Genomic DNA, 27,857 nt, shown 5'->3' with positions numbered 1-27,857 from the left:
AGCTAAAACCTCACTGGGAAAAAACAAAATTTGCCCAATAATGTAAAAGGGAGCTTCGTTAGCCTACATTGGCAATCGATCAATTGGAAAACATAAATTTATGGTGCTCCTGGGCAGGTAAAACTTTATTGGGAAAACCCAAATCACACTGAACAGATGAAAAGGACAGGTATTTAGTTTATATTGGCAATGTGTCAATTAAGAATATATGTGCAACTGCTACATGTTTATCAGTGCACACTTTGGCTAAACATTGGCAAGATAGTCGAGCACAGAAATAAGTGTTAGTGGGATAGACAATATTGACACATTTGTTTGCTACCACTCAACAGGTGAGTCTCTGCTGAAGAGGCGAAACAGTACTGTAGAGTTGATGCACAGCATATGAATGTAGAAAAGGAGTAGGTTCATGCTGCCAAAGGAACTAAGGGCCAGATGTAGCAAAGGTTTTTACCCATTCTGTGTCTATGGGAAAAAATGTTCATACATATGGCCCCAAGTACTTTCCTGTAACAATAGTGTTATGGCTTGGACCTCTTCTAAATTCATGTGACCTTCCTGCCTCCCGGCTGGAGGGAGTAGTGCATCCCTAAAATAAGACGAGTAGAGAATGCCTGACTTAATCAGTACACCCCCTGTTGGAACAGAGGCGAAAGAATCTGAAGATGGTGCTCATAAACTGGTGCATTGTGAGTTTATGGTTGGCACCAGTGTCAGGGTAGAATGCAGCACCCAAAGGTAACACTTATCTAAAGATATTTTCAGATCCCAGCCACACCAGAACAACACATGACTCTAGAAGAGTGACAAAAGGCAAAACTATTGTTACAGGTATGTAGCTGTTTTTTTCTACAGAATTGTGGAACCAGCAGCTGGGATTGCTCAATTAATCAATCAATCAATGAAGTAATTGAAAAGTGCAACTTGTGACCCACAAGGGTATCCAGGAACTGAGGATGCTCTCAATCAAAAAGCTAGGGTCTGAGCCATCTCTTGAAGTCTCTGTGTGAAGGGGTGGTGAGAAAGTGGAGGGCGTTCCAGGCCTTGTCGGCAGGAAAGGAGAAGGAGTGTCCTCCGGCGCATCAGCGACTGGTGCGAGGGATCTGTGCGAGGGCCTGGTGTGCAGAGCAGAGGTTCCTGCTCGGGTGGTGGAAGTGCAGACTCTGTTTCAGGTAGGTGGGTTCTTGGTCATGGAGGGCTTTGTAGGCTTGGGTGAGGAGCTTGAAGTTGCATCGCTTCTGGACCGTGAGCCAGTGGGGGTTTTTCAGGTCCTGGGAGATGTGGGCTCTTTTAGGCATGTCGAGATTCAGTCTGGCTGCAGCATTCTTTATTGTTTAGAGCCTATGCATGAGTTTGGTGAAGGTGCCAGCATAGAGCGAGTTGCCGTAGTTGAGCCGGCTGGTGATAAGAGCATGAGTAACTGTCTTTCTTGTGTTGATGAGGAGGCACTTGAACATTTTTCTGAGCATGCATTTCTGAGCGTGTGGAAGCAGGCTGTGGCGACGAAGTCGACCTGATGGCTCGTGGAGAGCTCGCTATCTAGGATGATGCCGAAGTTGTAGGTGTGGTCTTTCGGCATGAGGGTGGGGCCGAGATACGCCAGCCACCAGGAATCATTCCAGATGGCGGAGTGGTTGCCAAAGATGAAAACTTTGGTTTTGTCTGTGTTCAGCTTTAGGCAGTTGTCCTTCATCCATGCTGTGATGCTCTTCATGCAGTTGTGGAAATTCATCTTGGTTGAAGTTGGGTCGACGTAGAGCGATAGGATAAGCTGGGTGGCTTCGGTGTAGGAGATGATGATGAAGATGTTGTGCCATCTGGCGATGTCTGTGAGGTGCGTCATGTAGATGTTGAAGAGTTTGGGGCTGATGGACAAGTCATGGGGCACGCCGCAGATGTTATGTTTGGTATCAGATATGAGGGAGGGAGGTGAACCTTATGGGTGCATCCTGTGATGAAGTATTCCATCCACCTGAGCGCGTTGCTGGTTTTTCCCATCTGGTGCAGGCGGTGGATGAGTCCGTGGTGGGAAACCATGTTGAAAGTGGCGGACAGGTTGAAGAGGATGAGGGCGGCGGATTCTTCTCTGTCGAGCAGGGCGTGGATGTCGTCTGAAGCAGAGAACGTGCTATAGCTGGTCATGAAACCTGACTGGGAGGAGTCTAGTATGTTGTGTCTCTCCAGATGTTCGATAAGTTGGAGGTTGACTGTCTTCTCCAGGACTTTGGCAGGGAATGGGAGCAAGGAGATGGGTTGGTAGTTTTGGAGTTCATTTGGGTCTGCCAAGGGTTTCTTGAGGAGTGGTCTGACCTCAGTGAGTTTCTAGGCATCGGAAAGGTGGCCGTGGTTAGAAAAACGTTGATGATGATGGAAAGTTGGTGGCCTATTTTTGTCTCTTTTGAGGTTGAAGGGACAGTGGCGTCCGGGGTCGGTGGAAGCTCTGGAGTGGATGATGCTCATAATGGCAGTTGTGATTTCTTCGTTGTGTAGTTTCCAGATGTTGAGCGGGTTGTCAGTCCTGTTGGTTGATTGGAGTCTGGATGTGCTGGAGTGTTGCTGGTTGAAGTTCTTGTATATGGCTGTTATTTTGTTGTGGAAATGGTAGGGCAAGTGCATCGCTGAGCTTCTGTGATGCGGGGATTGTGATTTCGGTGGGTGCTAGGCAGGTGAACGGTGACAATGGCGAATAGTTCCCTGGTTTGGTTGGTACAGTATCGATTCGGGCGGTCAGAGTCTCCCTCTTTGCTTTTTTGATCTGTTGGTGGTAGTTGTTGAAGGCTGACTTAAATTCAGCTCTGATTTCGTTCCTCCTGGAGCGCCATTTTCTCTCCAGGTGTTTGCATTTTGTCCTGCTGAGTTCCAGGGTGTACCAGTTGTCTTTTTTGGCTGGGCTGTGTGTCTTGGCTGGTTTGGTGGGAACTACTAGGTCGGCAGCATTGGTGACCCTGTCGTTGAAGTTCTGTACTGCTTGGTGCAGTTTGGGTGGTAGTTTGGCTGAGTGGCGTCAAGGGTGTTGGTCCATTGTTGCTGTGGGAGAGTGCACTGTGGAGGTTGGGTGATGGGGCGGGTATGTCCGGTGATGGTGAAGTGTATGATGGAGTGGTCTGTCCAGGTGAGGTCCAAGGAGTGGGTGTATGTGATTCTGTTGCTGGATGAAAACATTTGTCCCAGCGTGTCACTTGCTATGTGCGTGGGGTCGGTGACTAGTTGCTTGACGCCAATGTCCAGTCTTTCCAAAAGGTTGATGAAGTTGGTGTCGTGAGGTCTTCCAGGTGGAAGTTGAGGTCTCCCAGGCGGATATATTGTTTGCATTCGAAAGCCCAGAGGAGTGATGAAATCTGCGAGCGTGTTGCCAGTTCCGGTCCGAAGTGCCTTTGATGGTGGTGTTATTGTCAGTGTGGAGCTGGAAATTCATGTGTTCCATGATTGGCATGGTCAGATCGACGGTTATGGTGCAGGTGATCGATTCCTTCTGTATGATGGCGATGCTGCCTCCGTGTTTGTAGGGACGTTCCCGGTGTTCCATCTTGTATCCAGAGGGTGTTGCAGTGGCAATGTCCGGAGCAGATGCTGGGGCAATCCAGGTTTCGGTGAGGAAAGTTACGCCAGGGCCGAGGGAGGAGATGGTGTCCTAGATTTTGGTGGCATGCTTGCAGAGGGATCTGGCGCCTAGAAGGATGCAGCTGGGTTTGCCTGGTTTGGTCAGTGCTGCCATCGAAGAGAAGGGTACTGCAGGAATGTTCAGAGCTGGTGTGGCGGTGAGGCGGCAGTGACGACAGCAGAAAGGTCCTGCTGTGTTGCAGGGCGATGGCAGGCAGCAGTTGTTGTTGTGTCTGGGACTCAGGGTCGAAGGTCGATGGTGGAGTACCTACGGTGGCCCGGAGATCCAGGGTTCCGGGCCCTGGGCGTGGTGCAGGTGCGGACGGGCGCAGATAGCCTTGCCTTTGGTGTGCCCCCTGCAGCCTCCATCAAATAGGTCCGGGGAGGGGGTGCCGGGGAGGGGCAGTAGAAAAGAGCAGGAAAGGAGGGTGTGGGGGGAGACCAGAGAGTGCAGGCCAGCAGTTAAGGCTCCTGTGCAGGAGACCTTGGCAGTGGATGGGCAGAGCAGGGCACTAGGCCTGGCAGAGGCCTAGTCAGAGCCTGCCAGCAGGGGGTTATGAGGGGGCAGGGGTGGACCTACAGTTTAACAGTCCTCCTTGCATCAAGCCTGAAAAGATGGAAGGCTGAGTAGTATCTGGCAGTGTCCAAGTTGTGATCTGCAGGTTAAATGTATTGCTGAAGGCCGGTGCTGAGACTGTATCATATTATTTGCAAGCAGTGCTCTCTGGTGATGCAGGCCAGCAGGCGCAAGCGCAGCACCATCCTGGTGAGAACGGGTCAAGAGGAGGAACTTCGGAAAACTGAAAATATTTACTTGTCCTGGAGGACGCAATGGGCATTGGGGATACAGCATAGGTGCATTGCACGAGGGCACTGCGTTGGGGCTGGATTTTACTTTAATGCCCACTTAAGCTGGATAATAGTGAGACTAATTGTTAACAGCCCTACAAGTCAGCAACCTGCCCAGTATTTTAAAAGCGTCTTGCTGTGTGTATTGTTCTACAATGGAAGGCTTCACTGACAGCAGAAAGGTTGCAGAAGTGCAATAGTTCACTGAAAACGCACCTCCCGCGTCTTACGAAGAACAGCCCCCACCTGTTGATGCCTTCGGTAGCGCCCACATGCCTCGAGCTGTGTCCTGCAGGTTGCACGCACAGGTCTGCAGCGGATGCATCAGCGCGCTGGGGTATACACAAGAGACTGCTGGGAGCCTGGTACACACCGCGGGGGCAGGCCGCCTGGTGAGGTGATGGGACTTGTGAAAGGTTGCGTGCACAGACTGGTACAGTGTCTTTCTGAAGGTGGGAGGAACTTACTGGCTGCCTCGGGTTTACAGGGATTACCACACACCACAAAGGGAATGACTATTACAGGCGATTTTACGAAAACAGTGGAAATATTTTACAGTCGTGCAGCCTGAGCAAATAAATAAGAAAGCATGCATGATAGTGACTTACTGCCTGATTTAAAAAAAAAAAAAGTGAGTAAAACTACACTTCATGGAATTAGGTGCATGATTTAACATTTTTGAACATTCACAGAACCCTCTTCGAATGATTGGAAATCCTCAAAAACTTTTAGGTTTCGTCACAGATTCCTTGTCCAATGCGCACACATCAGCATAGCAGAAATTAGTTGGATTAGCCTTGGTGGAACACTTTAAAACCTCATTTCAAATAAAACAAATAATTAAAAAAAGAAAATCTCCAGGAGCAAAATAATTTTCTATTTTAAAGTAAACATTCACTACGGCCCCATGAAAAATGAAGTATAAAACAGTGATGATGGAATGCTTGAATTAATCTCAGCGACTGGTAATGTATCGAGGCCGCATCCCAAACCATCATTATTTTGTGGTTCTGTGCTAATTCTTCTTTCCAGAGAAAGTTCCCTTGTCCCACGTTTTGTTGCAGATTTGCTTCAAGTACAATTAAAGAATTTCTGTAGTAGGGTTGCATGGGTTGCAAAGTCTGTTCTTGGATGTTGGAGACCTCCTCTTTCCCTGCCCTTGTGGTCTTAGAATGATGGCATCCTGCAGGAGTGCAGCTGTTGTTAGTGCAGGGGGTGGTATCTGGGAAGGAGAAGAATGAGCTAGGGAAGAGTCAGGGAACGTGGGAGGGAGAAGCGCTCCTTGGATGAGCCGGATAGTCAGGGTGTAACATTGCGACACAGTGGTACATGAAACGGAAGCTCTGTAGCAGAAGCCGTTTAGCTCGTTCCTTAAGTGCACGGGGTGGAGCTTGGCACATCTGGACTGGGGCACAGTTCCAAACCCTCAGGATGCAACTGGAGAATTACTGGCACCTGGTCTTCTCCTTCTTGCACTTCTTGCTTCCTGTCTTTCCAGCTCTCCCTGAGGTCTTGAAGTTGGTTGCCGGGTCGGTGTGGTGTTAGTGCTGACCATCTTCTGGGCGATGCAGCATATCTAGATTGTGATATGGACAAGAAGGGGGAGGGGAAATGCATTTACATACTCATCTGATGAGATGGGCTGCTGCATGCAGGATGCTCTTCAAGACTGTAGGTGGGTTTTGGAGATGCAGCACTGTAGGTGGGATTTGGGGATGCAGGACTGTACTTTGGTTTTGGAGATGCTGGCAAGTTGAGATCTGACTCCATTTAACTACAATGCACAGTGGTGAGGTGTTAGCTCAATGAATGCTGGTCTTCTGAGGATGATATTGTATGTCTCTGTAATTTGGTCTGAAAAATAAAATGTGTATTGAAAATGATTCTCATTCCTAATTTGGCAGAAAACTGACTGGGTGATATATTTGACATTACTTTTTTTTTTTTTTGCAAACCTCATGGTCTGTTGGCTCATGCTGAGAGATTGGTCTTACTTCTCCTCCTTTGGTCACTCAGGAATGGAAGTGCTATTGGTCTCTCGGCGCCCCCCATCACTGCCCTGATCACCCCAGGACCGGTGCGCCACTGCCACATCCCTGACCTGCCGCTGGATGGGAGCCTCCTCTTTGAGTTCCTCTTCTTCATCTACCTGCTGGTGGCGCTCTTCATCCAGTACATCAACATTTACAAGACTGTGTGGTGGTACCCTTACAACCATCCTGCCTCCTGTACGTCCCTGGTAAGCAGCATCCTATCTGCATGCGAACTGGTTGTATCAGCTACACTGGAGAGATGACAGTGACTAAGATTATGAAACTCCTTCACACATAAGCGTTTGTTTTTCCTACCTCTGCACTTCTGTTTAAGGTGATGGGTAAATACATTGTGATCAGCAATTAAAGCTGCATATCTTTGTGTTGAACAGGTCACCAAGATATCCCTTTCAAGACCACTTCCTCCAAAGCCCAGCTCTAATCTACACTAACAGAAACCCTATGCTGCCTCAGATCAGCCACTCACAAACCCTGCTCCGCAGCAGATGCTGATAATGATTAAATGTAGTTTATTAGGTAATGAAAACTTAAACATACACAGATCAATCAGACCAAAGACCTCTTTACCTTCAGGAAACTTCTCAAGACCTGGCTGTTCGAGCAGTAGCAGCACCCCCCTCCCCTTTCTCCACCACCCTCCTCAGCGCCTTGAGACCCTCACAAGTGAGTAGTGCGCTTTACAAATTCCTGATTGATTAATTGAATCATACGTTCAGTAAAAGACTTCAATTGTTGCATGATTAGGCTTAGGAGGTCAACAGTTGTATCTTCCTGCTCTCTTTTAATGATCAAAATGAAAAGAGACAGTGAAATTTAACAGAACTATTGAGACCTGACTTACACATGCTAACTCAACTATAGAGTCATACGATCTTTTATGAGACAAAAAATGTAAACTGGTTGACTAGACCATCAGCCACCCTGCTCTTGCCTAATCACTGGTGTAAAAAGAGCTTTATTTAACAGGCCTCTCACGGCCTGTCTGAGCACAGAAACCAAATAGAAAGTGCAATGTGCAATCATTACGTGCAAAGCAGAGCACAACTCATCGTTAGTACTACTTTTTCTGCAAGAACCAGCATCTTCAGTAAGCTTGTGGGGCCATAGAACAGGATCTATAGCCAAGGGCTAAAGAGCCTGACTGGTCGAGATAGAGGTCAGTGATCCTCGTGCCCTGCACCTAGCAGCACCACTATGTAAATGGAGTTCCGAATGACATATGAGACCATGCAAAACTACACAGCCCGGCTAGTAGGGATTTAGTTTGGTGACAATAGGGAGGAGAAGTGTGATTCTAATTCATCTTGTAACAGCCCTTAATGAAGCAAAAAAAGCCCTTTGCTTCCCAGTACCCAATACCCTGTTCAGGCCCACAATAATAATTGTATCTGATTGTAAAAAAATTGCTAAAAACTGCACCAGCCGAAACTTCAACATAAGGTTTTGTGGAATTAGTGCCTCTATCGCTGCCGACATACATGTGCTTACTTCCAAGGCTAGGAATTGTTTACGCAGCAGGGCCTTTCGATCAGCTTATAGCTTTGGACATGGTATATGCGCAAATGTTTCATTCGACTGATGGCACAGGGGGCACTGTTTTGTCCTCCAACACTTCCTCCTAGTCTGCCATTTAGGTATAAAGTCTAGCGTTGGGAGGCGTCCGAATCGCATTTTCATGGGTTCATTCTTGATGGTTAAAGAGCGGAGTCAAAGTAAGGTTGTTCCTTGTGGGTCTAATATGAATTTATCACCAACCACCCCTGGGCTCGTCTTGCCGATAGCATTTTGTCCTCCAAACAGTTCCTTAAAAATGAAATTGCTTATGTTCAGTTGCCATAAGTCTGAAATACTAAGATTCTCTGTACTATTCTGTAGGTATGTGGGAAAGTGTATATTCCCCCATTCGATATCAATTTCATCCCATGCAAGGTGTCCAAGAGTGTCTTTGGGGGCATTGCTCAAACGATGACAGCATGTTACAAAAGCCCCTTGTCTGGTCAATGTTTGTTTTGCCGGAGAGAACTAATGCCTTATTTGGGCATTGATGCAGACTTTGGCAGCTGGAACACCCGTTTGTGCGTTCACATTATGAGCTTCTCCAGAATGGCGGCATCCTCCTCGAGCATTATCTCCCCTCCATACGATAGGGTGGGGATCAGTTTCGATTTTGTCACGATTATCTGAATACTCTGCTAGCCTGTTGATTGCCTACACGGATGTTGCTTAGCAATAGAAGGTCATTGGCATATAGGATATTGCACAACTTTTGGCCACCAAGGCTTGGTGCGTGCCACACCATTTCAGCAAGGAACGGTGATAAATCTGAGATAAACAGGTTAAACAGTGGGGCTTCAATGCACCCTTGCTTTAACCCTAGAGATGTTCTTACTTCTCTGGACAAATGCTTGCTGTCCTCCACCTTGATCTTTACCCAGGTTCCTGAGTATAACAGATGGATTGCTCTAAAAGCTTTGGCGGAATGCCCCGGCGTTGTAGCTTTTCCCAGAGCAGCACCCAGGGAACGCAGTCGAAGGCCACCTTGAAGTCCATAAAGCACATGAACAGTGGGGGCGGGTGTTGATTGTACTTTTCATTATAAGGCTCTCCACCATTAAATTGGAAAGTGTCCCTTGCTATTTAGAGAACTCCGTCTGGTTAATCAGCAGCCTTTCTGCCTCCATTACAGTAAACTATTGGAGGTCCTCATCTAGCAGAGCTATCAAACAATAGTTGGTGATGCAGCTCTCCCGCCTTAGAAAATGATCCCAATAGAACATCTGTACTTCCATGCAACACTTTCCCAAATAACCATAACCCCTCCCATTAATGTGACCCTTGAAACAAAATTCAAAGCTTTCTTGCCTCGTAAAACCCACATTAGAAAGAACAGTAACAATTTGTTGAATCACTACCATCAAATAAAAGGACAACATCACCTTGGTGAAGTCCACCCACCATATCCAGCCTTAAACCTTACAGAGCTTGCCCCACATAATATTATAATGCCGTCTTCTCTTCATGAGAGGACCACTTCATCTCCAAACCTACTAATGCTACAAAAATAATCATGCAGATTATTCAGAAAAACCTCCTAGGCTGTAAACCCTAACTGATTAGACCCCACAGAAAATGAATCTGTACAGTTCTCTTGACAAAATCCTAAAAATGTGACAACCTTCACTTGCTTGAATGCACCCTCAAAACAGAACTCTAGAAAACTAACAAGAAATCATGCCATTTTTCCTGCCTCGCACCCTACAGCAAGTGTGGCTAGCGTAGGTCCAGGAAAGTGAGATCCATGTCAGCTTTGTAGGATAGGCACATAAGACACTTTTGTGTACAATGCTATGAAAAGATAGCAATCACATAATTATTGATTATTTGTTTTGTCTGACATGACGCATCCCTCCTACATCTACAGTGCTCTGCAGTTGCATCTCTGCTTCATTTGCCCATCAGGCCATGCTCGCTCACCCTACATTTAACTTAAGGCAATGGAGATTCTTGGATTTTTGAACAAAGGGATGGGAAAAGCCATTTGATGAAAGATTTTAAAAAAGAGGACATCCTTTTCAGTGCAAGAATTGACTAGCAAATAAGGTACTCATGATTTCCAGATATCTTTATATATTGATTAAGTGGCTGAATAAATCAATTATTTTCTTACACAGAAAGGAGAAGGTAAAATTGCAGTATCCATACCAGCACAGAGATAGAAGTGCCCAGCTTTTGATTGTTTCTAGTTCAATGATCAGGTCCAATGTATAGCCCATTTGTAAATTAGCCAAACAAATCACAAGCCCTCCATAATATATATGACAGTATGAGATGGGAAATGAATGCATTTCTGTGAATAGATAAAACCTTTGGGTTAGTATTAATGAGGCAAGGTTGATAAACTGTTGCGATGCAGCGTATGGAAGATTATTTGCCAGAGTGGGCTCATGGACACCGGCAGCTCGTGTGTTCATTCAATTGTGAGGAGTCATTAAAAACACAGAAAGTTAGTTAAACCTGTAGGATAGTTGTACAGTTGTATGCCTTAACTTGCAATGAAGCCAATGGATAACTGCAGTCCCTCGTTCCCAGCCTCTACAGTGTTTTTTGTTGTTGAATGTTTTTAATTCTGAATGGAAGTAAGTTGTGGAGATGTTGGTAACAGACTTCTGATATCCAGGATTCTGTTCTGAAAAGTCAATTTCACTAGCTTTGATAGAATATGGGTCCTAGTTACATTTTTGACATTTCAGTCTTTTATCCATATTTAGTTTTATTCATTTTTTATTATTTATTTATTTGTATTTTTTATAATCATTTTATCTGTATTTATTATGTGCCTAATGTAAAACAAGCATTTGCAATGCAATGGGTCTCGCATTTGCTCAAGTTAGAGCTATTAGCGTTGTAAACTCCTACCCGGACTTTTCTTGCCACATAAACTGTAAATGAAAAGTAATACAATTTCACATGAGGGAGCCGATTTAAAGCCCCACGCCATGAGCATGACGGTGACTTATCAATAAAAAGACCAGTCCGGTGTCGCCTTTGCATAGTAATAACTTTCTTTTTTTTTTTTTAAACGAGCTCGTGTAAAACCTTGAATTTGCAAAGGATAAACAATAGAATTAAACTAGTAGTCATGAAAAGCGCTCAATTACTGCCCAGCGAGATCGTGCTGCCTATGAAATAAGAAGAAAAAGTAGTCCAGAAACCATGCTGAAAACGTGGAGACTGTATGTTTTCAGTAGTTGGCCGGTGCACTCGAGGAGGGCTAAACACCGGAAAAGGCATGACATATGCATGCGTTTCACTAATGAAATCAAGTGAATTTTAAAAGGCAAGCCCACAAACCAATGAAAGTGATTGGCGTGACATGGGCGTGGTTAAAAGTCCACAGGGAGATTACAACAGGGACAGAGTGGTTGCGCGCTCGACCCTAAAAAAGGTGCAATGGAAATCTTTCCAAGTTTATTTAATCAACAAATGTTTACTCATGTTTGAATGCCCAGTGAGTTTTAGCCATTGACAGTACAACACAGTCATCTGGAATAATTTACATTTTACAGATGTACTCCTGCAGTTATTAAACCATCAGCAAGAAATCGTTTTTCTCTTTTTTTTTTTTTTTTTTTTTTTTTTTTTTTTTTAACTCTATGGCCCATAAGTCTGAACAGCTATTAAGCTAGCACCCATGATTGAGAATAGTGAGAATCGTCCAGAAGAAACCCTATTTTCTGTATTTTTCCTATTTAAAAATAAACACAGACAAGAAAATAGTTTTTTTCTGTCTATCTGTAAAAGCAGTAAAAGCGTAAAACGTGAGTCTTAGATCTATTAATGGGCCTGTGTTCCTAACGGTATATCAAGCTTTGCAAAGCACTCTGCAACAGCTGCAGTTTCTTCAGGGCTGTGTTGAGAGGAGCTCTGATGGTGCACTCAGAGTTACTGTGTGTGGAAGAGGCTGTAGACAATATATTGTTTTTCACCATCCTACAGCTTAGGCAATAGAAGGTTGTCCCACAGATGTGTTAGGTTTGCATGAAGTGTGCAGTTTAGCAATCTTGGCCTGAGCAGGATGTCCTTGTATGTCTTGGCATGTCGTGGCATGGATGTGGTTGCCCCGGGCACACCGCTGACGCTCCTGTTGTCTGAAGGAGCTCCTGCCATGTCATCAACCATCTGAATCATAAACCAGTCAGCCCCTCTTTGAGTGACATGTTGGGCTACCTGCCTTTTTGTGCAGGAAAAGACAAATAGTTGACATGTACGCAAGCCGAACAGAACTTTATTAATTTGTGATTAGAACCGTGACGTGTGGTGACTGTCAGTGGTACAGCGTATGCACTTTAGTTTAGCATCAATAAAATAATTCACAGCCCAATACGTTCTTTCTTCAGGAAGCTATTAAGATGAAATTTAGGGAGGGAATTGCTGTATTGAGGGAAAACGTTTTTTGGTTCCTGAACAGTAGATTGAGGATTTTCGTAGTTATGTAAAGTGGCTAATGGGCTACTTTCATGACTCGAAACCTTTGTTTAGCGGAGAGAGGATTTGTGTATCAAGTGCACATCATGGCACATTGTGGCCTGTTACGTTTGAAAGACCGTCTGCCTTTGTCAGGGAAAATGCTTGTCATGCTCAGGCAGTATGGTGTTCAGTCCTGAGGTGAACTACAGGGCCATGGTGAGTGACCTCCAAAAAAAGAATTGGCTGGCACATTACCCACTTGAAGCATAGCTTCTGTACTCTTTGGTGTTAATGTTTAGTCACAGCATCTCTGGGTTAGTGAGATGCCCAATTCTTGGGTCCACTCTCCCGTGGAGTCCAGCCTTCCCGTTATGTTGGCTCCCTACCAAGATCCTTCGGAAAGTACCCATCAGCGTCGGGTTCTGAAACCCTGCAGAACGTGCACAGCAGCCACCTGCCTCCTCTTGCTAAAGAAGTGGCATTGATGCCTCGTATTTCTCTGTCCTCATCTCCATGCCGGTCAGCAAGTGGGCACAGATGCCAAGAAGACTGAGGAGGCATGTGGCCAGTACAGTAGAGAACATGTGGGGAAGTTCTGATGGGGCACAGTAACTCTCCTTGCACCGTTGACTACCCTGAGAAGTGCCCACATCAGATGGTTTACGGCGCTGAAAGAGTTAGTGTGACAGTAACTTTTCCAAACTGGTGGGGCACTCATGCTAGGAGCCCTCTGGAGCACTGTCCACTAAGGAGTTCAGTCCACACTTTGACATTCTGTCACTCTGCCATTGACATTAATAGGTCATTGAATTCTCTTTACATCAAACCTAGCCCAAATAGGCTATATGACACATAACTATTTTCATAGGGTTGGATTTGCCTGCTATTCTCACCTTCACCCTTTTATTGTTCTCCAACTAACATAGTGTCACCGTTTTGATGTCTACCTTTTTGTATACTTGTACTGCTTTCTCATACGTAATTGCATTTTATGTGCTGTGTCTTTCATGGCTGGCAGGATTAGGACTTTAATTTGGTCAAAGCTACCAATTGAGAGCCAAGGGTGCATTAGAAAGCCTTTGTTTGTTTGTGAATAGCTGGAATGTAGGACACTATCTTGCCCATCAAGAACTGGCCCCTTATTTCTGCACCTGGTTTTGAGCCAGTCATCTTCATGTACTGGTCTGTTGCTATCAACTAGGTTTTTTTCTTCCACCCTTTACAGCATACAACATGGGACAATGGGTCCACCGACTGTAGCCATTGGCTAACCTCAGTGTGCGTGACAACATTCTGCTCTTTTACAAAGGTGCCCGGTGCACATCCTCACACACAGTAAATACCTTCAGTGCCATGGACTAACATGGCAGGGTGTGAGAGACAAAATATTTTTGTTTTTAGGCATTTCTTCAATATAGGTGTGAGCCTGCAGCTTCCCCAATAATTAAGTTTAAAAAAAACCATTAACAAAACAATAATTGACAACGCCAGAAGGATGGCAGCCAATGCCAGACCTATTGACTTTGAGAGTACTTTTTTTGTTTGGTTTCAAATGTGCCTTCCAGATAGGCACCTCCTGTTGTCTTCATCACACGTCTTTTCCATATAGGGTTTGCCCCCTTATCAGAGCTCCGACTCCCACAAAGGCCACCGTGTGGGATAAAGGGATTGTTTATAACTTCTACAACAGTTTCTTTCATGTTTAGGGGGTTTCGCTCTTTGGTAGAGTTCGCTTTCCTTGTTAATACCAAGGACCCTTGAGTTGATGGATACACCATAAGGAGCAGAGTCTCCAGGTGTGATATCGTATTTAAAAAATCTGTCTGCGGTCATTAATCCCCTAGATGGTAAAATCACTTGCAGGCTCCCTTTAATGTAGGCTCCAGTTTGTGCACCTGTCTTCTCCTATGTCATTTCTATGCTTCATAAAAGCTTCAGTCACTGGTATATGTACTGCGCCTGGCTGCCATCGGTGTGGCTTTTTTGCACGGTTCCCTTGTCTGGTGGTGCTCTTGTGGATAGTTGGAAAGCGCTTGGATGAGTTGTTAGCGACTTAAGCATGAAGTGCTATGTGTTTCCTGGGGGCCAGATATGTGTTTCAGTCATTCACCAGCAGATCCAGCAGGCACAGCCTGTTTAGTCGGATGCTTTGAAAAGTGTTAGGCAGCATTAGTAGGCACTGTTATGATAAGTCATACTCTGAAGAATGGCACGCCACCTGTTCAACATTCCCTCTGGATGAGCTCTGAGAGGGTCAGTGGTGTGTTTAAATAGATCCTCTAGATCCCCTGTGCTCTTCCTCCACCTCATAGCCCCCCTCCCCCCAGAACCCCCATGGACACTATCCCGGGCATTGGATCCTTTCTGTGCCTCCTCTATGAGGAGCTTGGCATGTGCTTGGCACAGGGTGTAGCTTAGTAAGATTCAGCGGTGTGGGGATCTTAAATTTCACATTAAAAAAAGCAGTGGGCTGCAGCGTGGAGGGGTGAGAGGACAAAAATTTGGGATTGAATGTTCCATGCGTGCTGGGGCAGTACAGATTTGCATTCGGTTGGGCCCTTGTCTAGTGTGGCACAGAGGGTGAAAAACGATGGGTTGGAATGCCGGCCCGAACTATCGTCACTGGCTAGACTATTTGCAGGCATTCATCCCATCAGTTTGGGTTGTGTTCCTGGAAACTTGCAACTGGTACAGCTTTCCGAGCCTACTACTACCAATATTTGTGAATTCAAAAAAGTAGTAAATTTGCATCCTTTAAGGGGTGCAGATTCGTCACTTTTTCGGTCAACTAGTTACTATACTTAAGATACTGGTCCAAAAAATGAACAAGTTAAAACCTCTCAGATGAGAATGACAAGAAAAACTGACACAGACAACCATAAGCCAAGAATTCATTTGAGGATGTGCCACCCCGGAACACCCCCTGCTAAAGTTATGCCTCTGCCTGTCCCACCTGGGCGTGGTAGTTCTCCATGGGAACTCATGACTACGTTTACATACAACACAATGGGCTGGAGTCCCTGCCATGGGATCGCTTACTTTAAATGTATTTTCACTGCTCACACTCTTCTTCGTCTCTGCTACAAGAAGCCTTAATGATAAAGTTTTCAAATCAGCACATGTGGGAAGGGCACGGACGTTCTTTAGGGGTCGCAGCTGTGACCCCTGCCTTGCCCCTTGCAACCCCTGGCACACCCTTGGCTACCCCCCTGGCATGAGAGGTAACAAAATTAGTACCAGGAGCACAGGCGCAGCCCTTCCTTGCAGACATCAGTTGGAGCTAAAGGGAGCTCCATTTTCTTTGTTTTCTGTCAGTGTTTCATTATACTAATAGTGAATGATATATTATTCACTATTAGTGTAATAAGAAATGGAGTACAATTGGCTGGAATATGACCCTCACTGGCATCTGAGGTAAGTAAACATACTTTTAAATGTATGGTGTGTGCGTGCTTGCGGGTGAGAGTTTGTTTATGTGAGAGATTGTGTGTATGTGTGGATGCGTAAAAGTGTGTATGTGTGTAAGTATGTGTGTGAGTAAAAGTAAAGGTCAAATGGCATGTGATGTCACTTCTGCTACCCCTGACATTTTGGTGAATTGACGTACATATTTCGAATCCTCGTCTTTTACAAATCATTTTATCAAGTAACTCATAACCCCATGTTATAAGGTCAATTTGCAATTCGAGGAGGGCTGTGTTAATGCCTAGGATCACACAATTCAGACAAGCAGGGAAGGCGGTATTTATTTCAGGTTATCTGGTTTCACATTTTGAAATTCTCTCTCTCTCTCTCTCTCTCTCTCTCTCTCTCTCTCTCTCTCTCTCTCTCTCTCTCTCTCTCTCTCTCTCTCTCTTTCTCTCTCTCTTTCTCTCTCTCTTTCTCTCTCTCTTTCTCTCTCTCTCTCTCTAATATCAAAGGTCACTGTTTTGTCTTTCATTCTTGGCACACAATGAAACAAACTGACACCAAAATAGTAGACCTGGCTGAGGATCTACACACCAAAACGTGAGGTGAGAAAGGCAGGGGCATAGCTTCAGCTCCAAACACCCCCACCGGAACCTATGCCTCTGTCTCCACCTGGCCTCCCTGGTATATCTTGAATTAAGGGACCTCCTCTTTGACTTGCGCTCAGTGATTGGCATGTATCCCCATCCAGAGAATCTCTGCCATTAGGTCTTGTGTGCAACAACGCATGCGCAGTTCGCACGTGTGCTCTTGCGTGCAAGACCATTGCATAAAACAAGGGGGCTTCCGCCCGCTCTTTGCTTTTCATTAGTTGGATTCTTTGTAACTCCTCTTTGGTGCCGTCTATTGGCCAGCGTGGGCCAAACTTCGCTTTTTACTTTTTGTGAAGCACGGGCCAAGCACAGATTGACTCAACTTAATTGGTGCTTGTCCACTGCTCATACTGTGATTCAGGTATCATTTGTTCCTTTTCCCACCTCTCTTTTGTCAGTGTTGCACCCAGCCACCCTTCGTCCCTCCCTTTCTGTTGCCCCTTGTCCACTTGCCAGCACAAAAAAAAGAACGGTATGATGTAAGCTGTGCTGGCTGAATCACGGTGTGTTTGTTTTGTAATTTCAGTTATGTTGTACAGCAGCTGCTGTGTGGTACATGGTTGAAAGTTAAAAAAAAAATATATATATATGCTGTGACGCAGAGTATTGCCGCATCGTAGTGCTTTTTTAAAATAACTTTGAAACGTCGCACAGCAACTGTTGTACAACATGGCTGAAAGTCAAAATTAAAAAAAACAAGCGCTATGACTCGGCCATTGTTGATAGCATCATGGCTCTTTTCTTTTGTTTACCGTTAGCCAGGTTGCACAGCAGCTGCTGTGCAACATGGCAACATAAAATTACAAAGCTAATGAATATGCATAGGCAACATCTATTGGCTTTGCCAGTGCTTGTGTTTTCAAGCCGCTGGATTCTAGGTGGGAATAGCCATGGGCCAGCTGACACCACCGACTCTCTTGGACAGAAATATAGGCGACAGTCGTGCTTCGCATGGTTCGAAATGAAGCCAGTGGCGTAGTACGAAGAACTCCATATGCACAGCGTTCTGTGGAGGCTTAAGTCAAGGGAAATTTGTTTATATCCTGGTAGTGTTTTGTTCTTCCAGGTAACGTTATCCACATTGTATTGGCAATGATCGTGGAAAGAATGAGCGCACACTTACACGCTTTCTACCAGGTAAATGATGGAGTCTATCTTTTCCTAGTTCCCATTATTTTGCATTTAGATCCCACCTGACATTTTCCCATTAGTCTAAAGTTGTTAATTTTAAATAATCGTAAAAGTCATTATGAAATCGCTCTGAAAATCCCCTCTTTTCCCATATTATCTGACAGTGTTCTGCTGCTGTTTAGTTTCTGATAATATTAGAAGTAGGAGGCCTTGGGGATAAATTCCTTCTCCTTCTGGGGTACTAACAGTGAAGGTGCCACCTGTTTCCTTGCACTCTTTGCTGTTCACACACACGCAGGCTGGTGTAGATCTGAGCAGCAGTGAGTGGGATCCAGGAGTGGGTCATTCTTGAGCTGTGGGACCGGCGGTGGAAGCAGTGAGGACTATGGGCATCTCTTGCAGTGACAGGCTCTAGAACAAGGTGGAGCTGTTGCTGCAGAAGGGGCTGGTGGCTTCAGCATCCCGCCTCCACTCTCCAGAAGCCCTTTGGACCAAACCTTGAAAACCAGGAAGGCATTGGATGGAAGAGGCACTAAATGCTTCTTATCCGGGCTCCAGCCTCCGGTTATAAGGCTCTCAGTACTTACAGAGGTAATTTCTACAGGGGTGTTAGGTTACCTCTGCATTTGGAGGGTGTCTGTATTCATTGAAGAATTACTGACAGTAACAATGTTGCAGTAAATCTTTAGACCTTGCTCAGGTGTGTCACTGCTCTCCTCCCACAATCTGCAGCACCTCCCCCCAGCATCTCACCCCCTCCAAGCACACAACACTAGTACCCTGTCCTGCCAAGACCAACCCTCCCTTTTTAAAAAGACAGCAACATTGTTAGGGTCAACTTTTAGTTTTTTACTTCTAAAAAAATTCTTCTGCTGCACACGAAATCTCAGAAGTAAGGTTTCACTTTTCCCACGTGCAGCGCTACTTAACTGAAACTCAGTTTCCTCCCAGATAAGAAATATACACGGAAAAGAGACGCCTTCAGATATTTGTCCTTTGGCCAAAGTATTCTCTGACCGTTATTAGATGACCTACAACAATCCTATTCTGTTGAGAATGTGCCAAAATAAGAGTGATTGCTTTATTCATCATTTAACCTGGAGCATGCACGTTTAAAATCTCTTTACATAACATCCCTCTTATCACCCCCCCCACCACCAAGTGACTTCAGTCACCATTCCTTAAGTCGCACTCGGCCACTGGTATCGCCAATGTCACATAGTCGTGTCAGATCAGTCATCTCCCCCCAATCACTCTATCTAATTTTGCGCTGCTGATCAGTTTCCTCGTCAGGATCTTCCATTGCCCTTTGGATACCAATAGCCACCATGTCCCATTCCGTAAGGCCTCGCTGGCCAGGATTCCTGGTTGTCAACTTATGACGCACACCGTACTCCGCCTCACCCAGTGGGCCATTTCCTTTGTCCATCACTGCCTAGCGGGGAGTCTACTTGTGATCCACTTTATCACAATGCATTTCTTAGCCACAACCGGTCCTAGCTCCACCACCTTGACCTGGATTTTAGTGTGCTTGGAGTGGAGCTGTAAACACAGTTGCACCGCAGCGTCAGCCTGGTGAGGTCATGCAGTGCCGCGACCACCACCTTCCAGTATTCCTGTATCCACCAACACTCCCACCATGCATGTGCACACTGTCGGTCTGCCTTTCGGACGTATCTCCTATTTAGTTGAATCTAGTTTGTGTAGCCATTGTGGTGTGTACACATTTGTAGTGAATCAGTTTTCCTAGCATTACATGTGACCTGTCTGCATTTACCAATAATGTTCCCCTATTCATGGACCCCTATGTCCTCTCCCATGTCCCTTTCCCATTGCATTTTTGGTGTGACCATCCGAGTGTCCGTCCGCAGCAACAGCAGTGTATAGAGTTGTGATATTAGTTTTGCAGTGCCAGCTATACCCAGCAGTGTCTGGATCAACATGTGAGTGTCCGGTTCCTGGGAATCCCGGTCATGCCTGTTGCAGCGCCACTGATAATCTGGCATATGCCAAGAAGCATCCACTCTCAACTCTCCACCTGTCTCAGAAGGCCGCATATCAAATCATTCCTCCATCCTCAAATCAATTTCCCAACGACTGGGTAGGTTCACACTCCCTCTCCGGTTTCTTATGAATAGGGGCGTTTCGGGCATAACTCCATATTCCAGGGGATCAATTGCTGCATATATACGTAGGCACTCCCCTCCCCTTGGATACCCGCTACCAGACCTCTGTGATAGTCCAGATCTGCAACAAGGGACACAGTTCTGAAGCTGGGAGGCCTAGTAATATGCTCTAAGGTTCGGTGCCTGTAGACCCCCTGTCACATTGGAGCTTCAAGACAGCTAAACTAATCCTGGCCCTAAGCAGCTTGTAGTTGATACCTGTTGATGCTTCTGGCTTTGCCTGTCATTCATGACGTTACCAACAGTGTTTAGGATTTACAAAACTACTTAGTGGGAGAAAACCTCACTTAAAATTGGGTTTGTGGAAGAAAAATTCCAGAAAACTCCTAACTGCAATGCAAAAGTTCTCTTGCAAAAGTGTTTTTACGTAGATATTCTTTCTCAAAACCATTTTTCATGTTGGTAAAAATTCCTATGAGTGAAAATTGTCAAAAGTTTGCAAACAGAGCACAGTGTTTTGCCTGACATCAACACATGGGTTAAAAGTTAGATCATGTGTAGCAGTGGTTCAGTTTTCATACTTCTGTGCGAACACTCATGACATTTTGGGATGGGAAAATTATAGTGTTTATGTTCAAAGCTTGACTCCTAAACTAATGCGTCAGCCGCTGTATTGGCCTAATTGTTAATTACTCTTTCCATCAGTGTGACCCCAAAATTTAACAAAACATAACCCCACTGTCTTATTGCATCCCTATATGCATTCTTTCAGACAGTCTTGTATGTTGCTCAATTTAATGACTCCATATTCATTTTTTTAGTCATAATATAAAGTTATTTTTATCTGATAGATGTGTTATTTTAAAAATTGATACAAGTTAAAAATGGATCCTTTGCTGCATAAATAGTCTTGCAGGTTTTGACTGCCCAGAAACCCATCTTTAAAAAAATGTATTGTCTGAGTACATCCTCGATAAATATACACATTTTAAAAATAATGTGTTAAACCATACTGAATTTAAATTTGGTTACCTAAAGGAATGCGTCATGGCCATGGAGAAGAGAATTTGTGCTGTGGCCAATGGATGAAACGCTCCAGTCCAGTTAGTGTTCTGAGGTTTAATGTTAGAGGACCTAAATATGTGTGAACCGATTGGATTGTGGCGCGTCAGGTTGCACTGTGGTATATTTGGTCAATTTTGACTCCACGCGACTAGGAAGTGCGTCATCATCATCATCATCATTTTGTGGCGTCTTTGGCTCTCTGCATGTTAGCTTGTATGAGAGCCTGCCCCAGGGGTGTGGAAATAACTGTGCCAGCCACTGAAATGCAGAAGGAAGTGCCTGAAAGAGAAGCTAGCTCTTCACAAATACCGGGCCTACTTTTACTGAAATGTTTTTACATGCAATAGCGACTCTACAGAACAGTGTGCTTCACCAGAAGAAAATCAACTGATACAAAGTATCTCATTTCGATTCAGAACTTTACAAGTCACCAAAGAGTTCCAGGACCAGATAGGTTCCGATTATGAGTTGATCTGAGTGGAATTCCTATGCGAAAATTGCATTGCTCTCAATTCCGCTCTGCTCAGTCATAAATTAACTAGTGAAAATCCAGGTGCGGGAACAACTGATTGGATTTTACCAGCTGGAAAATCTGGCCACTAAAATTGCATGTGGCTTGCCTTGAAGTGCAGGCCAGCTCAGTCCCGGTCCTGGGCCTCAGCCGACCCCTCCTACCACCACTGGAAGAGCATGAAATGCTCCTCCTGCCAGCCCAGTTTCTTTCCTTCCTGCTTCCCCCTGCTCACATTTACAAATTGCTCTACGCAGGTGGTAGTATGCTCATTAATCCACATGGAAATGGGAATACCGTGCAGAATTCCACCCAGTAGAAATGGTCCTGCTCAGTTTTTTCCTACTCCATAGGTATTCGCTCATAATTGCACAGTACTGGAGGAGTGTTACTCCATGGTACTGGTGTTTGAGTGTAGAGTTACCACCCCGCCAGACCCCTTCACTTCATAATCAAGGGCTATAGAGGCATAAAGCCAATAGGAAAACTGCCTTCATAAGTCTGTATAACTTATATGTGACTTTCAGTATCTTCATTATATGAAATTGAAGGTATTTCATGTTTTATAGTCAGTCTTTGCCTCGAGTACTAAAGAAACAAACTACATTCAATATCTAAAACTCAATATGAAAAGCACCACTATGAACAAGAGTTATAGAACCTGTGTGAAAACAGATTTAGAAATGTCATCACTGTTTTAACACCATTAAGCCTAGAAACATAACAACATAAGTAATACTGAAATAGAGAATTGGGAAAACTATTGTCCGAGGATTTCGGATCTGAGGCTTTTGGTGGTATCATTACCATGGGCTTGTTCTTTAGGGCATCCTTTGCCGCCTTTTTTCTGCGCGTGTTCTTTCTCAGTGTCCTCTGACAGAGATCTTGATGTCCGATTCTTCTCCATGAGCTGTCTTCGTTTCCTCAATGTTTTCGTTGTTGTCACTTGATAGGCCGAGGTCCTTTAATGAAACCAGCGTCCTGACCATGGTGGTGTAGTGCTCCAGCTTCTCTCGTTGATATACCTTTAGAGCCTTGGGTACAAACACAGCACAGGTCTTGCAGTCCTCATCTTGGTGAGCTTTCAGGAGACAGAGATTGCAGACCTCCTGGGGAGCTCTATGGGCAAACTTGTGGTGGCAGTTGGGGCAAAATTTAAAGGGGGTGTTACAATGATCCCTACCTGCCTTCATTCTGTGACCACGTAGCTAGTACCACCTGGGTTGCTCATCGGGAGGAAAAAAGAGAAGGATCCTCTTGTCGTCGTCCCTCTCGCAGACTTTGGAGATTTGGTCGAATTTCTTTTAGAAATCCTTTGGAGTGCCTCTGTTGCTTTCAGACCGAACGGCGGAAAAAGAATCTGAAGACGGTGACTACACACAGGAAGTACCTGGAAAACGTCTGATGTCGCACAACGGACATACCGCCAAGTGGTGGTCCACGACTCCCACAAGAGGAAAAACAATTAAGACAATTCCCGACCCAACCACTAGATGGCAGAATAATGAACAGCATGTGCATCCAGAAAACTATCAAGCTGCAAAAAAAGCTCCTACTGGTAAGTAACCATTTCGTTCGGTCTGATATGCTCATAAGATCAATTAGGTGCATTCTAAAAATATGAAATTTGTGGAAAAAGCTCTAAATTAAAATTCCAGGCATGGAAGATTGTAGCTTCAGTGATGCTACATTAGATATAACGAAGCAGGGCATGGTTTCTTACTTTTAAGGCGTAGACAGCTCTTTTCAATAGTTCAATATAACGTTTCCCTCAACTGCACCGCTAGTTTTCAGTGTGCGAGGGACTGGGGTCTGGAGAGGAGCGGTGTCAGACACAAAGAGGGACAACTGTTTGTGCCGTGCAGTTCTGCCACACTTAAGGCTAGCTTGGGAGTGTTTTCTGTTTTCATTAAGTATTTGTTTCAAGTAAGGTCGTATGGGCAGGATTCAAAGAGAAAGCTCCACAGACTATGGGGGTCATTACGACCCCGGCGGTGACAGTAGTACCGTCAACAGGCTGGTGGTGTCAACCAGCCATGCGCCACGGTCATACTGGTACCACCAGGTGGCAGCCTGGTGGTCGTAATCCTCCAGGGCAGCGCTTCCCTGGGGATTATGAGTCCCCATCCGCCAGCCTTTCCATGGCAGTAAACACTGCCATGGAAAGGCTGGCGGTAAGGGGGACTCAGGGTGCCCGGGGGGGGGGGCTGCACTGCCCATGCACTTGGCATGGGCAGTGCAGGGGCCCCCAGGCACAGCCCCATCATGCATTTCACTGCCCGAATTACGGGCAGTGAAATGCGCAACGGGTGCTGCTGCACCCGCTGCACATTAGCATTGCCACCGAGCCGGCTTCAATGTTGTTGTGACTTTTCCGCTGGGCCAGCGGGCAGAAATGCTGTTTCCGTCATTTGGCCCAGCCGAAAAGTCATAATAGGGCGCCAAGCATACCGCCCGTGACTTTGGCGGCCTTTAGAAAAGACCGCCTGTGTCTACCCACCTTTCATTTCATTTTGTTACTGAAAAGATGGAAAAGACAACAGAGTTTACCTTGCCCTTCCAACAATCGTTCACCAAAAACGATTCCTACAAAAACACTTAATTGATCCGCACAATTTATTGCATTAGCTAGGCAAATCAGTATAACAAAATAAGTGAGATACCAACTAGCCAAAGTTTTGTTTCTCTTATTGTAATACTATGTATTCTCTTAATAAGTCCTTGATTAAACCATCCAAGTCTATACCAAAACCAGCCCCATACGCCAGAGGAGAATTTCAACCATCTGCTTATTTATTTCTCATGAATCTCAGCTTTGCACTTACATCAGGGGCAGACACCTACCTACTTTTGCTTTCCTTGCGTCATAAAATAATGCAAGACACTGCTGCTGTGGCACTAATGTTAAGTTCAAGTAAGGCTACTAAGTTTTTAAACAAAATCACCCATAAATAGCTGAGTTCGGCTACACATTCTGCACTGATGTCTCCAGTTTCCCAAGTATATTTTAGCATACATTCCCAAAGTGATCTATTTAGGGTTGATGTGAATTCCTACAGTGTTGATCCATGTGCCTTAATGTTGTAAATCATTTTAGCTACTTCGTACCTCGGTAGGATGTGATCTATATTAAAGAGGTCAAGTGAGAACCGCATACGATACCCCACCCAGTTTTAGATTTAACGTACGTCAAAGAAGATAGTAGGCAAACTAGCTACCTATAGGTGAAACAATGGAGAGGTCAGCACTTGACTTTGCCTGACTCTCTAGTCATGTAAATTGCCTTTGGCAAATTACTCTCCTGACACACCTTACGCTGTTCCAAGTATTCCTGTACTTGCCCCGAATAAGGTGGTAGCAAACCAGAATAATCTTTTTCCATAGACTTGCCCGGTACATCCTTCAAAGCCAGGGGAGAATTCTACAAAGACATAAAGTGATGCAGTTCTCTTCACTGTTGCTACTGGGCCCGTTTCCCAGTATGCTGCCTTATGAGTGGTGGAGCATCTTTCCCCAAAAGGAATAGTGCAGTAAACAAATAAATACACCAAGGATTTGTAAAGTGTGGCAAATCACTTGCGAGGGTCTCAAGGCGCTGAAGTGTAGGCACAGGGAGATTATGTGATTTGCCCATAATCACTGGATGATCAGCCAATGCCAAGATTCAAACCCAGCTCCTGCAGCTCAGGCAGTTAACGCAACATCCTCTCCCTGGAGAGTAAACAATTGCCTATAACTGGGCTGCAGTTTCACAAATCAAGTAATTGCTTAGGTAGTAAAATCTTTACTAGCATGATCTGTTAATGCCGTCGTGTGATAATTTCAGGCAATATTTCTTGGCCCCTTTCTAAAATAGTTAATAAGGTAGCCATTTTCCAAAATTTCAGGAATGGCGTTCACATTCCCTCAGCCCTTAAGTGAAAGGAAGAACAATTGTGACACCACTTGTAGATCTCACAAGTTGTCATAGGTGCCATCAAGTTCTGGAAGACGATAGTCTTGCGATGTCATGACTGCAGTCAACAGTTGGCCTGTATGATTACTGCATGTACACATGCATAATCCCCATAGTAGCTCTGCTGTGTGTTATACCTACATGTCTTCAGCTATGGTCGGATAATAATCTCTGTTTACGCTACTGAGATAAACTGCCAAAAGCCTCTAACATACTTTTCACTCTGCATCCAACCGCCTTTTTTCTCTACTGTTGATCTTAGTATCTGAAGAATAGTTTAAAACTTTGATTTTGTCAACCAGTCCTTACGAATATTCCTGTTAGGCTAATCTGATTTTTGGAGGTATCACGCTTACCCAACATGTCTACATCCAACTATGTGTCTTACCTTAGTAAAGCGTGGAGGGTTCTTTTTCATCCCGAAGTATCAAATTGAGAGCACAAATCCATAGTCCTATAAATTAACAATTTGTTCCTGATATTTCATTATGCTCACTTCAACCATTGTTGCTGTACCTGGTGCTTATAATGTTATCGTTAAGACAGCCACTAGGGACATCCCAAAAGTTCTCACACTTTAGGGCCTGACCACCAAGTGACATTCCATCTAGGTGCCCAAAATCCCGGTGAGCTGCCAGGTTTACTGCTGTGCACTGAGACGCTCCTGTGTCGTCAAATTAGTACTTGGTTAGGAGGCAAGGGATATTCTCAGGGTGAGCCAAAAGTTGGTGTTTAGCACCACCATAAAACTGGTGGGCAAGTACTCCCATTACAAAGTATAATAATACAGTGTAAATCAAGACATTTCTACTCCTAACCCTGTTCTGTCCAGACTCTTGGGCACCAACCACAGATTGAGGGATGCCCACCAACCACAGACTGAGGGATGCCCCAAAGCCCTTCTACCCTTAACTTCATCTGACTATGACCCATCACCTAAGCATTTCCCTTTAAATTTGGCAGGTATTATTATTATTGATATTGTTATTATTGTTAATAATAATAATAGTAAGTCAATTAGAACTATTGAATATGAAGGTCTGTGTTATAAAGTGGGTTGGAAAATAGCTACAAGCAAAGGAAGGTGACTGATTGAAAGACCTGGGGTAGTGAGAGGAAGAAATACATTACTTCAGATGGACCCACCTACAAAGAATGAAGTATGTTTGAACATTTTCTTTGGAAGTTAGAGGTGGAGTAATCAAAACATGTTTCATGAAAATACTGTACGCTATAATAAGGCTGTATCACATAAACAATATCATTGTGTTTTTGTTTTTATTAAAGAATGCAGAAACACATCTCCTAAAGAAACACAATACTAAACTGTGTAGAAGGCACATAAAGTTTCCCCAGGCTGCTATCCAGTTCTGCTGTGTTTCACTGTTGTAGCGAGAGCAGCTCCACCATTATTAGGGTTTTGCAATATAGCAGGGTTAAAGAGCTTGAGGGAGCAGTGTTTCTCTTCAGGATTGTCTGATCTTATGTCTTTTGGACCCATTTTCACTTTTTATTCCCCATAGTATTTCATAGAATTTTTATAATCTCTGATCTCTACCGGATTTGAAATTATATGGTGTTTCTGTTCTGTTTAGCACTCTTTTTATTTCCGGCCTTATTCTGCCTGACCAAAATTCTTTATGGCCACACACTCATTCCTTGTTACTAACTCCCTGAATATGCTATTATTCCCCCTCTCATGTTTTTGTGGTAGAATGTAACCTGTAATATTTTTCTGCTTGCTTGTAGTGATATTATTTTCTTATTACAGGTGCTTTCTGATTTCAGAAGCATAATGATGGTCCTTCATAAGGAGATTACAGCCTCCCATGCATTATGGTACAATATAACTCTAAGGAGTAGTAGGCAGAGCAAACTGCTTATAAGTGCAGTCTCTTGGTAGGTGCTGGCAACTGAAAGCTATTTAGTGGACCAGAGTATTCAAGTGGACACTTACCGCACATAGCTAGCCTCCAGAGGAGCTAAATGGATTAGACTAATAGAACACAATAGGATTGTAATAGGAAGAGGAAGCATGTAATAGCGGGGAGGCTTTTAGTTTGGCTTGGGACACAGAGCGCTCAATCCAAACGGTTTCAGGTAGAGTGGCTAATGATGCTTTTCACTGATTAGATCCATAACTTGGAATTTAATAGTTGTTCCCTTTTTGTCTGTTAAGCGAATAGAATTAAGAAAATAATATATGTAAGAAATTGAAATACATTGTGAAATTGAAAAACTTGTATTTAATTTTCAGATTAAACAATGAGTGCATTTTGAAGATTAATTCTCAGTATTTAAATTAAATGTACATTTAAAAAAAAAAAAATTGGATAAAGATGAACTAAATACGGAAGTACAAAATAAAATGGCACCCACCCAAGCTGCAAGTCGAGTGTGTTGGACTTTCTTATAATGCCCTCTGTGACCGGCAGTAGTACATCACAGCAAGCCCTAAGAGACTTAAATCAGCATTAAATGATTCAAAATGATGGAGTGTAAGTAACTGTGCATTAAGGAGAGACAGCATTTTTTGTG

The 27,857-nt window shown here is 44.5% G+C and overlaps 1 protein-coding gene and 1 long non-coding RNA gene across 3 annotated transcripts in view; one reads left to right on the top strand and one right to left on the bottom strand.

The window, feature by feature from the left end:
- Window positions 1–27,857, top strand: part of TMEM39A (transmembrane protein 39A) — a 169,031-nt gene that overhangs the window by 103,560 nt on the left and 37,614 nt on the right. For both annotated transcript variants that reach the window (XM_069202767.1, XM_069202768.1), the window contains exon 3: window positions 6,466–6,688. In XM_069202767.1, coding sequence (XP_069058868.1) covers window positions 6,466–6,688 — 223 coding nt within the window. The remainder of the gene's footprint in view (window positions 1–6,465; window positions 6,689–27,857) is intronic.
- LOC138248829 (uncharacterized) overlaps window positions 1–27,857 on the bottom strand; it is a 72,817-nt gene that overhangs the window by 21,427 nt on the left and 23,533 nt on the right. The gene's annotated exons all lie outside the window — the stretch shown is intronic.

Source organism: Pleurodeles waltl, chromosome 8, assembly GCF_031143425.1.
Source record: "Pleurodeles waltl isolate 20211129_DDA chromosome 8, aPleWal1.hap1.20221129, whole genome shotgun sequence".
Taxonomy (NCBI): Eukaryota; Metazoa; Chordata; class Amphibia; order Caudata; family Salamandridae; genus Pleurodeles; species Pleurodeles waltl.
This window is presented reverse-complemented; position numbering and strand designations above follow the sequence as displayed.